This window comes from Colius striatus, chromosome Z, assembly GCF_028858725.1.
Source record: "Colius striatus isolate bColStr4 chromosome Z, bColStr4.1.hap1, whole genome shotgun sequence".
Lineage (NCBI taxonomy): Eukaryota > Metazoa > Chordata > Aves > Coliiformes > Coliidae > Colius > Colius striatus.
This window is the reverse complement of record NC_084790.1, coordinates 49022968-49040127: the sequence shown is the minus strand read 5'-3', so window position 1 is coordinate 49040127 and position 17160 is coordinate 49022968. Positions and strand designations below refer to the sequence as shown.

At 40.2% G+C, this 17160-nt stretch overlaps 2 protein-coding genes and 1 pseudogene across 2 annotated transcripts in view; 1 reads left to right on the top strand and 2 right to left on the bottom strand.

The window, feature by feature from the left end:
* Positions 1-4482, top strand: part of SCAMP1 (secretory carrier membrane protein 1) — a 43378-nt gene extending 38896 nt beyond the window's left edge. The window contains exon 9 of the mRNA XM_062018969.1: positions 874-4482. Within this exon, the coding sequence (XP_061874953.1) occupies positions 874-1038 (165 nt within the window). The 3' untranslated portion in view covers positions 1039-4482. The remainder of the gene's footprint in view (positions 1-873) is intronic.
* Positions 4483-10196: 5714 nt separating this feature from the next.
* LOC104563411 (uncharacterized) lies at positions 10197-10821 on the bottom strand (annotated as a pseudogene).
* The window catches only part of LHFPL2 (LHFPL tetraspan subfamily member 2), a 120182-nt gene continuing 113542 nt past the window's right edge, over positions 10521-17160 (bottom strand). Inside the window, exon 4 of the mRNA XM_062018277.1 lies at positions 10521-11133. Within this exon, the coding sequence (XP_061874261.1) occupies positions 10877-11133 (257 nt within the window). The 3' untranslated portion in view covers positions 10521-10876. The remainder of the gene's footprint in view (positions 11134-17160) is intronic.

Genomic DNA, 17160 nt, shown 5'->3' with positions numbered 1-17160 from the left:
AAAGTTACAACATAGATTTTCCTGCTACATTTGAATGAAAATGTCTTTGCAATATTCTTTTACAACTTCACTGTGATTTGATGGAACATGAATCAGAAATAGCATTTCTAATTTTAATACTCAGGTAATTGGAAGTTACTCAGGAGCTGTTTTTTTCCTGCACTGGAGGTTATATGCCATGTTGTTTAGAGTGTTAGTAAATCATATTGTTTAATACCTCTGCTTGTTATGCAGAGCTGTTGGTCATCATTTTACTTTAGCAGGTAGGTATATGCAGTATTAATATATGCTATACTTTTTAATACGCAGCCCTAGCTTAGCTTGTTACTGTGACTATATCAGTTAAAATGTTTCTAAGAATTGATACTGATAAAAGTTTGCCAAAGTGTTCTTGGCATGGTGGATTCAAAATTATTTTTTGGGTTTGGTTCCTGCATTTTTTGTAACATGCACACCTACAAACTCTTTTGATGAATATGACAAGTTGTATACAAACTGAGACAGAAGACAGTTTTTGTGAGCTGTGAGCCCTGTGTTACGCTAAGAATGCATAAGCCTGTTTGTGCATGTAAATACATTGTTTCAGACAGTAGGTACCACACACATTTCAGTGAAGACCTGAGAGACCCCTCTGAACTTGCAAGAAATTACAGATGTTCATACCATCAGCCTGTGCGCAGCAGGGCAGTCAAAAGTTGTAGGATTTGTGGGAGAAAAAAAAAGTGTGTTTACTCATTTCTGGATCTTTCTGAAGACATGAGCAAACCAGACTTGCCCGTGGCACAGCTCTGCTTCATGTGTGAGAGTTCACTGTTAGTTTGCCAAGAAACAGCATGGCTCAGCATGACCTTGTTGCTGTCCTCTCTTCCATAGGTGCACGGCCTGTACCGCACGACTGGTGCCAGCTTTGAGAAGGCGCAGCAGGAGTTTGCGACGGGAGTGATGTCCAACAAGACTGTGCAGAGCGCCGCAGCCAGTGCCGCCTCCACAGCAGCAACCAGCGCGGCTCAGAACGCCTTCAAGGGCAGCCGCATTTAGAGAGGCACCACGAGGCACCACCCATCTCTCCTCTTGTACTTGGTTTTCCAGTCACCACTCTATTCCCTGAAAGCCTAGATCAAAATTCACACAGCATGTTTATCTCTTCTGCAGCTGTGCATGGGTAAAAGGGGAAATGTTTGGGTTATTTTATTACAAATTTATTTATTTTTAAAAAGATAACCATTCTTTGCCCTTCTTCAAGAGGCTGCAGTCTAGACTACAAAGGCTTTTATATTTTATGGGGGATAAACAACAATTGGCCTGAGAATGAATTGTGGTGTATAAAGGTATTAAGAATTCAGAAGGGGGTCTTTTGTGGTTCACTCCAGTTGTTTAACTTCAGTGAAGCACACTGGATCAGTTAATTTTCTTTCTAAAAACTGGCTTCCCTGTTTCTACTGTAAGAAGTGGGGTAGGCTGAGAGACGTAGAAATTTAGGTTTAGCTACTGCTTTTGCAATTTCAGCAACTGCTAAAGGACAGACATTATAAATTATTTCCTTGGGTTTTTTTTGGTTTTTTTTTAGGATAAGTCTTTTGCTATAAACCTATAAGTTTGCATGAATTCTGTTACCTGATCCTGTTTAAATAGTGTTCTGGTCCAGAGTTTACGTGCACCACTTTATAATGATAGCGTTGGTTTGTATCTATTTTCATGGAGTATTCTCTACCTGTGAGATATGACTATGGTGCATAAACGTTCTCTGTAGTAGAATGTGTAACACTGTAAAGTTTAAGGAAGTTAAAAAGATGGTTTCAGTCCCAGAGTTAAATGATTATATATTTTCTACTTTAAATTTCAGTATTCATGTGTTGGGGTAGTAATTTTGCTGGAAAATAAACCAATATTGACTTATAGAACCCTAGTTTCTTTCCCACCTTTGTTCTTCTATGTGCAGTGGTATTTTTGTTCCATTTGGGATTTTTTGGGGGTTGTGAGGTTTTTAGTTTGGTTACGGTTGGTGGTTTTTTGGGTTTTTTTTTGGTTTGGGGTTTTTGTTTTAGTTTGGCTTGTTTGATTTTTTTTTTTTTTTTTCTGTAAGTGTAGATTTGTGTTTTACCAGGGGTACTGAACCTTTAGCCTAGTCAGTCACTCTGTTTACTGCTTGTCCAAAGCCCTGAATTTACAGGTTTTCATTTCCTAACAGGAATATTGTCTGGTATGCCAAGGTTTTAAGCAATGGCATTGAACAGTTACTTGAATTTATCTTAACATTAACTCAGCCGTCTCTGTGATGTGATTTAAGCTGGAGGAAATTTTAGGAGGAATTTCTTTACTGAAAGGGTTGTCAAGCATTGGAACAGGCTGCCCAGGGAGGTGGTGGAGTCACCATCCCTGGAGGTGTTTAAGAGATGGTTGGATGTTGCACTGAGGGAAACGGTCTAGTGGTTGATAGGGTTGGGACAAAGGTTGTACAACTCGATCTTAAATGTCTCTTCCAAATGAAATGATTCCATGATTCTCTGAAAAAATCTTTTAAGATATTTTAAGCTGGAAAAGCGTGAAGTCTCCATCTTTAATAAAAAGTTAATTTTCAGCTTATTGAACTGGAGGCCCAGGAGGTTAAATTGGTGCTGTGGAACCAAACAGTCCAAAATGGTACAGTATACTATCATAATTCAGAATATAATCAGGTCTTAGTATAACATAATGTTTCTGCCCTTTGAAGACTTGGATTCTTGGATTGCCTCATGAGTCTTATGCACAATACTTGGGTGTTTTTCCAAATTCTGTTTTAGAAAATGAGAACAGGACAGACCACATCCTGCAGTCTGTCTAAGTACATACAATGGCTGAAATGAATTCAGCTATTAAGGCGAATTGCCTTCAGTTAAGACAGCATTGTTCCATAAAATTCCATAATCTCAATGCGGACTGATTTTCAGAGACTCTTATTCTCTACACTGTACTCATGATAGCAGAAGGGCATTACAAAAAATAACCCCCTGTCTTAATCCCTGGATCGGTATTGTACTATTAGCATGAAGTCCCTGTTAGTCTCCTTTCTTTTACTCATTTTTTTACATACAACTTGAATGGGGATAAATGTTATAGTTTCATCTATGCTGAAGTTCATATTAAGGAGTAATCTTACTTCTAAATGTTCTCTGCTTCATAAAATTAAAAGCAATTTAAATATTCTGTGCAATAGGGGCTCTAAAATTTCATACTAGTGGGCATTGAACATAAATTTGTGTGGTATGTTATGAAAAGCTTTCCAGATAAAAACTACTGCTGAGATCAGACATTATCCTTTTAGCAGCTGTGTATCAAGGCTATTATTTTCATATTCTTTTAAACAGAACATGAAGGTTGATCTAGGAACTCTAGTATGATGGATTACTTTTAGGTCTAAATTTTAGCAATTTTCTTCTCTTTGTATCTCTTGGATAGGAATCCCAGGGACGTCATCCTTTGCATTTTAACTTAAGTTGAAGTTTGCATGATAACATTACCAGAATATATCATGGAAATAAGCATTACGAATAAAACCTGAATTTGGCCCAGTTATTTTTACCCAAATGTTTAAAGGCTCTTTGAGGAAACATATTTAATGTTCTATGTATAGATAGTGTTGATTTGTAACGTTATGAGTTTGAGTGTACGGATGTAAACCTCCAAAGTGAAATTCAAGGTTCAGTTACACATAATTTGTTTAAACTGAAAGTCTCTGGCACTTTGCAGCCCAGAAGAGAGGGAGAAGCTTGAGTTAGCTTCGACAACAGAAGGCTGATATTTGTTAAAATATTTTGTACTTAATGAAAACTAGATTTTACAGTCTCATGAAGTAATCAGAGTACAGCACCCACTTTAGTTGTCATTTTGTAGTATTGTGGCAAATGGAGTACAGAGTTTAAACACTGGAATGTCAGTAGTCATTGATCTGTAATTTTGGAGTTTATCTGAGGGGATATTTGTATATTTTGTAAATTACTAACAATGCTCAGCCATCCTGGTGAATGTCGTGGTTCTGTACAAATGCACTTCTCCTGTCCCTCTGTTGCATGTTTGAGTAGTTCAGAAGTTTTGTATATTTATTGTATTAACACAGTGTCATAGAATAAAAAGCCTTTTTTCCTGGGTGTTTGCTCTGTATAGTTTTGACCAATTTAGAGCTTTTTTTTCTTCTAATGTTTGGGTTAACGTGCAGGGTGGATGATCTGTGTAAAAGTCTCGTTTGGTTTTTATAATTCTGTATATAACTGCTGTAATTCTGATGAAGTGGGAAAGCAAAATGTCCACTATCAAAAGAATACATTAAGGGATTGAGAGTTAATCTACGCAACTGTTACCAAGAAAATTCTTAAACACTTGCAGCCCACTTTCTGCTGTAAGCTCAAGAGAGTTAAAGACTAAATGTATTCTGTCATTACGGAATGAAATTCTACAGGTATGGAGTCCTGAAACACTATTGAAAGTAAAATTGAGTTGCTGAAAACAGTCTTGCTTTGGTAGTGTTTCTTTTCCTAATTTCTGCCTATTAATTGACATTTTCCTATCACTGCTGTGTCGTGCTGTTTGGGTTGTTTTTTTAAGGCACTGTTGCAGTCTTTCAATGTAGTATCAGCTGCAACACCTCCTCTGTAGTACTGAGTTATTACTGGGTTTTCTTTGAAGGGACTTCATCTAGACCACTGTGACACACTTAATGTTTCCAAGTGCACAATACAGAGAACGGGATTATTTTGGGAGACAGATGTGAGTTTCTGAAGACTCTTGTGCATATGTGTATGATTTAATAGTGAAATTCTTCATCACCTTGGTCTTTTTCCTTGTAGTTTACAGAACTTGTAAAGCACAGTTGTGTAGCATGATTCAGCCACGCTTTACAGTTAGAATTACTGCACAGTTCAAGTGGTGGTGTGGGGAGGTAATTCCTCTGTTTGCTGAAGCTAGCTGGGAAGTCATGACCACACAAAGAAGATGACACAGGGAGGAGAACTGTGATTAAAAATACTCAGTAATAGTAAAGGAAAGATAATTTCTGTCAAGGAAAGGGCATGCACCTAGAACATTCTGGTTATTAATCAGGGGTAAGACACAGTGCTTCAGGTAATTGGAACAAAAGTGTTTCACTCAATTACATTAAAACATCTAAGAATTAGTTTGAACCTTTTTTTTCCTACAAAGTAATTTTCTATCTGCAAGTAGCTTTTATTCTCATCAGTAGAAAAAACGGGAATATTCACAAAGGAAGTGGTGCAGATTTTTTACCTCAGTAGCAGAATACTAGTTTAAACTTTATGCTAGGATTACCAACTAGACGCCATATCACGTGCTTCTGAGCAGGGGGTGGGGACAAGTGTTGATGGAACGTGTGAGCTGTGGGTCATGCTGCTGGACACTTTGTTCTGGGGAAAAAAAAATTAGCTGTTTAGGGAAGCATGTACACTAAAATGTAGGTTTTTGTTGGGAGGAATGGGTAGTGACTTCAACAAACAACATTGCTTTTAATTAGTTTGTTTTACTGTGTCTCAATACACTTGGTGCTACAGTGTGACCAGGTAACGTACACATACAAATGGTACCATCCCGCTCCAGCAAATGTTTCCACCTCCTGCAGTTACATTGCTCACAGGTGAACACTTCATCACCGAGGAGCTGCTGTGCAAGATGTTGAGAAGACCAGCTCTTTCCTTCTTTGTACTCATGATTCAGGGAGGAAAACTTGCAGCTGGTGAGATGGGAAATTCCAGAGACCAATTTTTGGTGATGAAGTTGGCGGTGGTATTGGTGATTGGCAGCGTGCATGGAACAGGGCTAACACGGGGCCGGAAAAAAAGCACAAAACCACAGCCTGTTTCGCAGCGCAGTCACTTCTTGACCACTCATGCAGCTTTTCTGCTTTGCAGATGTGTAGGAAATACAGGCTGAAGCCCAGGCCCTTTTAAAAAAAGGCTGCATCTGACCACCGCTGGCTCTGCGACATCAGCTGCTCTGACACTCTTTCAGCTGATGGTGCTAAAAGTTGATTTTACAATGTTTAGTTTACAGCCAAACAGTCGTGTATCATCTGAGCTGCAGCCGCTGCAGGCATGACAGAGCACGTATCGCTGTTCAGTATTGCAGAGCTGCTGTCATGGGCATGCCTCAGTTTTTGATGTTTTAAAGAGAAATAAAAAACCAAAGTGAATATGCTGTATTGGGTAGTGGGCTGATACTTGTCCAAGGTACGACAGCAATTGGAAGTGATCAGAATAGGATTAAATTTGGAATTGTTTTTTCTTTGGCTTTCTCAGATAGACCAAGTGACTGATCCCACTGTGTCTGCATAATACCCAAAGCTGATTAGGGACAGTGATTCCTACACTGTAGCATTTCATTGATGTGAAATACAATCACATCTTTATACTCCATTCCCCTTGATGTTAGTAATGTGTGTTTACTTTCTTGCTGCATCACGATCCTATGCTTTGCTAGAGCTGGGGCAAGGTGTTACTCTAGAACACAGAAATCTAACAGGTCACACCATTAGAGAATTGAACTGTGTTCCCTACTGCTTACCCTGTTAACCATACTGAAAAGGGGACATAATGTTTTTCAGCTGTACAAATCAGTTCTTTGTAGTTTCTTTCATCAGTATTTTGCATTTTTGGAATAACTGCTGTATGTACACCTGCTTTGAAATCCATAAAGAAATGGATTTACAGTTCTGCTGTAAATTTGCTTATAAAACAATATGTAACCTCTCTCCAGTGTTTGTTAAGTCATGGGTGAAGGGTGAGACACAGTTGTGGCAGGGGCCATTGTGATCGTGCAGTATTTGTTTTACAACCTTCACTACCCCTTTTCAGGAAGAAGGAACTGCGGCACTTCAGTTGCAAAACAAATAACATTTGTCAGACATAGGGGGGATTAGACAGGCTCTTTAATGCAACTGTATTGTATCACACATGGCTACACTTCCAGAACCTGTACTTTCTGATCAGGAAATGGTAATAACTGTTAAAGGCAGATGGGAACCTGAAACACAAATTCAGTGGGCTGGGATCTGACATTCCTAGTGAAGCTACAGTTAAAGCTGTTACAGCCTGCCCTGTCCCCTGTGTTTGAATTAAGGTGGTCAGACTCCTGGTGAAGTTTGAAAACTCACATTTTAATTGAAATTTAGATTAAAAATAACACATTAGTTACATCATACATGCTAACATGTACATAGTGGTGACTTAAGAACAGAAAAACAGTACCACAAATAAACCATGGCTCAAACTCTACTCTAGCAAGGTTGCCACAGCTGCTCTCCCTATACAAAGTGGCTGTGGTGTACAGATTGCTGCCATGCTCTGCTTTTGTGGAGACCTGTCCTCTTCTTGAGGTGGGCACCAGCACCCACCACTTTCAAGGAGGACTTGAACTCTTCTCCCTCTACCACAAAGATAACTCTGATGTGGGATAACAATGCAAAATGGAAATGATTTGGCTGAAAAACAAAAAGGAAAACTCTTGGAATCTAGAGAATTTTATTTGTAGTGAATTGGATACAAAGGTGATACAGACAATCCAGAAATAGCTTGGTAGCAATGTTTTTTGCAGTGCCCTATTATCAATAAAGCATGTGAAGAGACTTTGCTGAGCCCTTTCAGCTTTTAGATTGTGTATTGCCAGAGATGGAGACAGCTTCACATTTGAATTGTCTGTATTACATACACTTGAGTATTTTGAATCAATCTAGGAGAGATTTTTTTGTTAAATCTTCTAAGCCGCTGTTACTACTGTTATATTAATCTTCAAAATCAGCGATTCTATTGTTTTATTCTATGTGTTAGTTTGTCCACACCACCAAAACTCCAGTCACTTCCTTCCTGGGAAGTCCCTTTTCAAATATCTTGTCCGATATGAAGGCAAAAACTAATGAAGAAAACCAAACACCACAACAAAACCCATTCCTGGTATTGCACATCTCACACAAGTTTGTGTATATATATATATATATATATATATATTTTAAATATGCTACAATTAAAAAAAAAAAGATAAAAGGTTTATGGCACTTTACAGAATACAAGTTTTTGAAGTCAACCAAACCACAGATGTTTGAAGAGTTTTTCAATACCACAAAAACAAAGTTAAACCAAACTAATTGCCACACAGGTTTTAAAGAATCCACAGCATATTCTTCTAGATCCTAGGCAGTGCATGTATGTTAAGAAGCAGTTACACTCTGCAGCCCCCTCATCCCCACAAGAAATGAATTAAATTAGCTTTAAGCTGATTTGGGTATTTTTTTTCAAAATATATCAGAAAGCTACTGCTGAGGTGTACTTCAGGAACAACTTTAAACAGCTGTCAAATTTAATGAGTGCCCCCTAACACCTGAAAACCTCATCCAGAAAAGAAAATCTTCAATGTATACCATCCTATCACTTGCTAGAAAAACAGAACCCTGAGAAAAGAAAATCTGGTGGTTATTCTTTTTCTGTATTTCTTCCCATCTGTGTTCTATTTGTGCTATGTGATGAACATGGGTATTCTTGCAAGTTCTTTATGTTGTTGCAGAGCAAGTTGATAGTATACCAGCAACAAGCAGAAAAGCTAGTTGTTCTTGGTTACAAACAGAAGCAAAATAGAAAATACCTCCTTGTACTTAAAAACTGCACTACTAAATTTTTTTTAAGCATTCTGTAGCTCAGAGCAGAGGTCAGCTAGAAACATCAATGAAGGTTGTCATTGGTTACTTCTAGGCTGAAGTAGTTCGTGCCCTCTACACCTTTCAGAAGAACTTACCTTCTTCCAGCTAATCCTCAAGTGCTCAAGCCCCAAAGCAGCATTTGTCATCTTAATTAGAGCGTCAAGAATTGTTGGCAGTGACAATGAATTGCTACCCACCTAAGAAAAGCTGAAACTGTAAATCCATTTAGTTACTGTTACCTGATGTACAGGCCATCCCTGCCTGGCTTTGTGCAGGCAGGTGGCAGAAATGATTCCAGACCAGAACTTTTGCTTTTTAAAATGAGATAGTTAAAGAACAGTGCATTACCTGTTTTAAACTAGAGTATGGTGGATGTGGGTTACAAGAGCAGGTAAGCACAAGATGAGGCCAAATTAAAGCAATTCCTTTTGAATATTGGCAAAAGCTGACCTCGCTGGTTGCCCAGTGGCTCTGAGACACCCTCCATATGCACAGGACAGGGGGCTGTGGGTGTGCGGGGCAGGGGCAGCAGGGCACAGAGGCAGGTCTACAGCACACAGGAGTGTCTCAAGCCTGGCCCTGGGCCTGTGCTCACAACTGCCCAACAGCTCTTGGACTGCAAATGACTTTGGAATGTCAGTGGATTGGAATTAACCATCTACCTCTACAGGAACAACGATTTTTTAATACCGGTAAGTACCTAATGTCACTACCTATAAATACCTCATTTAACTTGCACACTTTAAGGGACTGACCAGACATAAACAAGAATCTCTGCTCCATTATTATACGCTAAGTGATGGAGACCAACACTGTAATTGCATGAAGTAATAAGAGTAAAATTCACTTAGTATTTCATTAGGACTACTTCTCAGATGAATTATCCCCAGTCCTCCTATGGCACAGTCACATCATTTCTTTTTGTTTTTTAAAATACCTTTTAAACGTCTCTTCAGAAGTAGTTCCAGTAAGTGATGTGGCACCACCAGTAACAGAACCAACTGCCTTTGAGAAAGGAATGTCATTTGTGGCAAGGTCTGTTTTATTTCTGCTGATTTAGTTGAAACAGGATCCACACTACATGTGGTTTAAAAAAAAAAAGGGGGGAAAAGACCTTCCCAGCCATGTAGAATTTGGCAAGACTTCCTGAAAAATATAAATTTCTTTAGGACTCCTGTGACTCTGGGTCATGAGACAGATTGATCTGTATATGAGGAATGAGGTTTCACTGGCAAGAGAAAGAGTAACACTACTGAAGTCCCAACACAGAATCTACATTTGTAGGAGATGCTGCAGCACAGGCCATGTGGTTGGTGTTCACCAGCTCATGCCCAGGTGTACTCTGGGGAGTTGTCATCTGCATGGGATTTCACAAGTTTCAATAAAGGCCGTGAAAATATTTCTAACTATGGTTACTTCAGATAATTGTGTTGGAATCGGGCAAAAGCCAGCGTAAGATCAGCTTCTTTGTCTACTCAACAGAAACAAAATAATTCACCTGCTAAGTAACAAGTGGCTGTAAGTTTCAAGACAAAGAGATGTGGTATGGACTCAACTTTTTTAAAGGCTTAAAGATGGGTGTAAACTGTGTCCCGTCAGCTTTGCTCTTTCCAATGTAGACTTACCATCTGAGAAGGCACTGTACTTTAGTAAAGGAAGTTCAGTATCAAAGAGCACCTCAATGAAAAGTATGACACCAAACCAGATGGTGGCAAAATAGTTACAGGTGAAGGGAGCCCTTGGAAACAAAGCCTAATTAAAATAGGCTTTCTCTTTTGTGTAAGAAAAAAAAAAATTAAAATGTGCTGGCTTTCATGATTTAAATCAAAATTCTTCAAAGTGACCAAAGTGGGTAAGGCAATCCGATCAATCAGAATTTGTCAGGTATAATAGCAACACTCCTGCTATAGACACGATTCCTCGCCTCCCCAGGCAGATTAATATATTCTACTGTGTCCTGATCATAGAATGAAACTGAAAAAAAAAAAAAAGAAAAAAAATCCCCAAGTATTTACATTCTGGTTTCTCAGGATCCTTTCTCTGACCCTCATTGCCCAGCAAAGAAGAAAGACCGTTTCAGTAGTTCGGGGCTGGAACGCATGGGGCTCAATCACACAATTGGTAGATGCAGGTAAGTGGGTCTGCTTGTGCAGTCAATAGAAAGCAGATTCAGATCTAGGCACTGGTATTTTTTCCCCACTGGAGTTAAAGGAGGCAGATAAGGTTTTTTCCTTCTTCTATTTCTTCTTGCACTTTGTCACTGGATGTGGCTATTTCAGCTTGCGCCGAGAAGACTGCACAGATGAACGTCAGAATAGTCCCACCAATAGCTGTGTAGAAAGCCCAGCCCAAGGAGCAGTCTCCTAGCTTGTAAGGAGAAGCGTAAGGTCCACAATAGCTTATTGCTTTCTGGCATCCCCAACCTGCAGGGTAAAGTATCAAGCCTAAGATAAGGAAGAGGCCTAGAAATAAAAACAGAAAGACAAAAGTTTACCAAATGATCAGTGTAACACCAAACACAGGACAGGTACTGACCTATCAGTAGTAGAAGATTCTTCCTCATCCATCCATTCCTTCACTGACTGTTCCCTAGTATATACACTCTTTTATCTAACAATCAACAGGAGCTATCCTGTGGTTTTTCTTGTGAAAGTCATATTTCATATTGTAATGGCACAGTTCCTAATTTGAATCATCTCCGTATTCCTTCCACATCCTTTGTTTTCAACACATCATTGCTAGGTATACAGAGCTTGCAAAACACTTGAGCATCTTTACCTACTATTTTATACTTGTACGTTTAAATTACTGAGGAATGTTTCCATCTACTTTTTAGTGTGCATTTATCCCACCCTCATTCAGCTTTAAGCCATCATAAACATTTTTTGCATTTCCTCCTCTGGATTTTTCCTACATCGATTTTCTCGCCTGGGGAAAAAAAACGAACCAAAACAAACAAAACTCCCTCACACTGCTTATCTGCTTATTTGGCTACCTTAGGCCATAGTAGGGAAATAATGCTGCAAGCTGAGTAAGCAAATGCCTTCGTAATGAAGGGATTCTGGAGTCAGCCCCAAACAAATGACTCTGCGTACCCACAGCCAGCACATCAGTAACACTGGATTCCTCTTGACAGGCAATCAATTGCCGCAGGAACAAAGCACGTTTCTATTGATGCAGGAGCAAAAGACTCAACTTCCCATCTTGCTACACTGCCCAAACCCCCTGGTGTGCCCCAGGCGGGATGTAAAATGCTCAGACTAGATGTTTTGCTCAGATGATTCCCTCTCGTATTCACAGTTTTCTATGAGGACCAGTCTTTATCTAAGCAGGGCTTCATTAAGGAAATTAAACGTCCACGTTAGAGCCCCTGCACACATGATGTGTCTTTGCACAAAGATGAGAGATTTGATCAAAATGCTGACTATGGTAGTGCCAGCAGTGCTTTCTGATGGGCCCTGCAGAAAAAGTCACAGTGAGTGTAACATGGGGACAGCTCATTGGTTTTCAAAATTTGCTTTCTATTTTCTTTAAAATTTTACCCAGAGGAACAGGAGCAATGATGAGAACCAGTTTTTGCTTTAACACAACCAGTTTATCCAGAAAATGAATACAGTCTTCCAGATCCCATAAATATCACCAATGTATTTGCCCTGTACTGTAAATCCTTTAATTCAGCCTGACACCTTGATGAATATAGCAGGTAAAGGTAACGTAGCCATGGTGTAATGTTCCAGCCGTGGGCTGAAAGTTATGCTTTTTTTTGTATAGTGCTGGCTCATCCACTAGATTTCATCCCCAAATTCCTACCAAGATACAAAAGAGAAAATAGTCCTCATGCACTAAGCAATTACCAAGAATGGCTCCGGAGACTTGCTCGCACCCTCTTCAGTCAAACTAGCCTGTCCTGCAGGATGTTAAGCTTCCTTCACATTTAAAGTTCAGACAGATGCAAGAAAACTTCCCCACTGAGAAAGAAAAGCTGAGTCCTAGCTAGCAAGCAGTTAATACACACAAAATTCAACCCTCATCCAACCACCTAAAATGAACATCTATCAGTGCTTGACATTTCACAAAAGAAAGGCCTTCCGCCAGCATTTTTCTAACGATGACACACCACCATGGGCATGAATGAACTAAATGTCATTATTCTTTGGGGCAGCAAAATCCTTTAGTGACTGATACCCGTTTTCTGTGAAGGGATTTCATCTCTGCTTGCACTGAAGAACCAATGACAAATTTCATGCAGTATTTCCTGTCTGATCAGCTAAACTACAGTAAGTATAAAGTATTGCTTTATCTTGGACAGACCTGGATCAGTTGCCCTTTCATCCTGCTGAGCCCTGCAGATGTTTCAGACCAAACACCAGCAGTTCCTTCTACTCTATTCATCGCTAGTTTCCTGTTCTATGTAAGCAGCATGACCACACCATGTACTTTTCTGACTGTACATGACTACAGGCCAGTTACCACTTTCTCTAATGACGACAAGCCCTTTGGTACTTAAAAATCACTGTCACTGAATGAAGAAGCTGGATCTGAAATGCCAATGTAGCTGCTGCCAATGAGGAAGTTTTTTCAGCTTAGCACTCTGTAGCTCACAAGCCCAGAGAGCCTGTGATTAGCAGCAAACCTGGATTACTGCTGATGTGTAAGGACTACAAAACTACATCTATCTCTCTTTACCAAAACCAGAGCACTGAACAACTCCTCAGAGCTGCTGGTTCATGGCATGTGTGCCTCAAGCTGAAAAGCTGTTACCCAAAACTCAGTCCAAAAAAAGGCTGCAGCACTGCTGTCAATCAGCAGGACTCTACAGAATTAAAACTTCCTTGTTTTTTGAAAGAGTACAAAAAAATCCTGGGAAACTATTGACCACAGTTTATAATTTAATAAACTACAGCCATTTTCTTGCAGATTAAATAAAAATCTGGAGAAAAGTCTTAACTATGGACTTGATTATGGTCAAGTATCACCTGATTTTTCGTTAAAGACAGCCAACTTTGTGAATCCTGTTCAGCTTCAGTGGAGACAGAGAGCTGCTCAGGACATGCACCTCTTCTCACTATCGCTAATATTTATCCTTATTTTAATGTCATTAATAAATAGTTCCTACTTGTTAGAAGTGATTAGAGACGATTCAATGAAGCCAATTCAACATGCCTACACAGAAATGGTACTTTTTGGATTTCACCCTAACAGCAAGTGGAGAGGCACAGACTCCTTGTCACATATTCAGCTCAAAGCTCCAGTACCCAGAGCAATGGCTGAGCTGCACAGGGTGTGGAGATCCCTTCCTGACTGTCCCCATCTGCCCCAAAAGGGGAGCTCAAGTGAAACAATCAAGAGGAGCTTTGCCTCCTGTTTCCCACTAACTGTAAAAGAGAAGGTCACACGCTACAGAGCTCAATGACTACTGCAGCTAATACAAAATAGGGAGAAGTACCACCATCTATAGCAACTGCCTCTCTGCTTCTGGGAATGTGGGTAAAGAGGAAAGGGAGGAAAAATACTCATGTGGAAAAAACAAGGTAGATGTAAGCAGGGGCAGTAAGAGCAGGAGAGGTTGTGATGCTGCTTGGAAAGTCACGGTCTGTTTTTGAACAGATGAAATGCTTAAATGCAGGATGAATAGCTCACCAATCTCTGTGCTCTTCACCCTTTGACCCAAGGAATATTGCACAACCATTTTATGCAGCATGAAAAAAACACCAGGCTGTTTCTATGGCTAACACCATAGCCTTGAACTACATCTAACATATGCGCAAGCAGCTGCAGTTGAGCAAGAACCACCTTCTGGACAGTCTGTGTCGAGATAATCCCCAAGGGGAACAGGCACAGTAAATTCTCAGCGCACCTCTGCTTCTTTGCTAAAAGTTTAAGCTTCGGTTCCTGTACCTCTGCCTTTCTGTAGCTGCTGTTCAAGTCCCTCGGGCTCGCCTGCCTTCAGCTCTCTCATTTTTGTTGTTTACTTGCATGACCATAAAGCCTGACAAGTTCTGCTTCCAACAGCCATCGGACACACAGTGACAGAGCACAAGGCACAAGGAGGTGACCCCAAACAGCATATGAGCAATACAACAGCTTCATCAAACACAGTCTGAGAGCAAGTAAGTTTTCCTTTCATAGCCTCTGCAACAAGACAGTCTTAAGTAAAATGTCAAAGGATGAGCAATGAGGTTTCAGTTGCTTGTGGGCTGTACAGTGAAGGATGGGGGTGTGTGGTTTTGTTTTCTGAAGAGTCCAAGGCGGGGGGGGGGGGGGGGGGGGGGGGGGTGAAGGCAGAGCAGGGCACTGGGAGGGCTACAGACAATCAGGAGCAAAGTATCTTGCCAGTGAAGGAAACACATCAGAAAGCCTGGCCTGGAGCTTACAAAGAAAGGCTGGAAAGGAGAGCCAAGTGTCTTATCTCTGGCATTCACTTATACTCACAGTGCACTGGAACACAAGACCAGCTCCTAGAACAGTCTACAGATTTGTGTATAATAAAGTGCTCTCTGGATTGATTAACTATTAGAATTCTTCTTACATTTGGCTCATTCAAATATTACTTCTGTACTTAATCTCTATTGTGTGGTTTTCTAAGCCATTTAGTGCTGTAAATTAAGATTAAAGCACTTTGAGCTTTTGTTAACCATAGAAGTACAAAGCTCAGCTTTGTGTTGTACAATTTTACGTCAGCACAATCTGATAAAGCAACAACCATCTCCTGTCAAGAGTTTGCCTTGTGATGAGTCTGGCAGGAGGGCAGCAACTATTAATGATACAGATTTCATTTTCTTAATAAATCAGCTTTTTTATCTTGTCCCAGTGTCTTTGAAGATAAGCCAACCTTCAGAGAAAGAACAGTGGACAGATGTCGAGTGCTCTATCTGAGGAAAAGTCTTCTGCAACGAATACTTTCAGTTTAGAAAACTAGAGTTTTAATTCACAGTCAATATACCTGTGGAATTACTGCTTCTTGTTCTACCTGCTGGGAAAAACAAGTTCAGTTTGAAAATGTTACAAACTGTTTTCCACTGTGCTCCTTGACAGACTCAAAGCTCAGGCTTATGCTTTTCTAGATTTAACCTTCTCTCTGAGCACAGTTGCACTGCTGGGAGTGCAGCTTCTGCTGTACACATACTCCTGTTTCTACTTCTTCATTATCTCTGTCCCAGTTCTTCAAATCAGTATGGTAATTTTTCATAATTAAATTTTCCTTTTTGTTGTTGTTGCCAGCTCCCAGTTACCTTTTCTCTCAGGGTTCATTAAAACAAATGTCTTAAAGAATGCTGCCAATGCTGCCAGATGCCTGGGAATGACAACAGAAAATTATTTAAATGACTTTTTTTATCCAGAGACTTCATCTAAAACTCTTTGGTCAAAGTCTGTTGCAGAGAACATTTTCCCACCTTCCACTGAAGGCCATTTGCCTGCCTTACATTTTATTATCAGTCCCTAATTACCTGCTTTGAAAAAGAAGTCTTGATAAATACAGAGTTTAGAGGAGATGTAGATTTGGATTATTAGACTAAAAGATATTTCCTGATACAAGACAAAGGCAACTTATTAAACATCATCTCTTCAATGTTCAAATGATGTAAAAGCAACTCCTTTCTCCTAAAACACCAGAGCAAATTGTTACAGCACACTGTGAAGTGTCAATATAAGCATAGCAGGCTGCACTGCTGTGCAATGACATTTCTGAAGACAGTTTGGTAATGCTTTTTCTATATGAGATGCTTTTTCTCTATGTGCAGCAAAAACTTTTCCCCTTTTAAGGGCCTGGAACTGCAGCAAGCAATTGCTCCCCCTGGTTTTTACACACTGTGGTGGCGTTGCCAAGCTAACACTGTGGAAAACGAACAGACCAGCCTGTCATTACTGGCACTTGTATGTCACGTTATGTGCTGGGGCCAGGTCTGAGTAAAAGCTTTTTCATTCCACCTTTGGAAGCAGCCCTTGAGACAGGGCTTAGGCAGATGCTTGTTTAGCTAAGTGAAGGAGCGCTATTTAGTTTTGACAGTCTCCTGTGCAGCTGCTATTGTGCCATATTGAACAACAGTGTATACTAACAAAGCCAATTTCCATTGCAAAGCCTGAAATGATCTTCTTATTTCCTAGCAAAAAAGCTTTTAACTGCTGCTGAAGAAACAGGAAATTAAGCAGCTGTGATCAATGAAGTGACATTGCAACAGGCTCCCATGGAGCAGCAGAACAGAGCAACAAGACTGCAGGGGAGGAAGAAGCAGGAGGTAAAGGGATGGAGGATCAGCCCTGCACACAGCACACAGGCAGTGCAGGCTGGTGGCACTCATCTCCATCCCAGTCCTTCTCACCTTCTGCGCTGCCACAGGAGATTAAAACCTAGCCTAAGGGCACCACACCAGCCAGGCAGAACAACCCTGCCTTTGTTTCCAGATGTGTCAACGTGTTACCTGAACACATAAACAGTGTAACGTGCAGAAGATTTGTACAAATGTACTACGCTACAGGAGCCGAGGAGG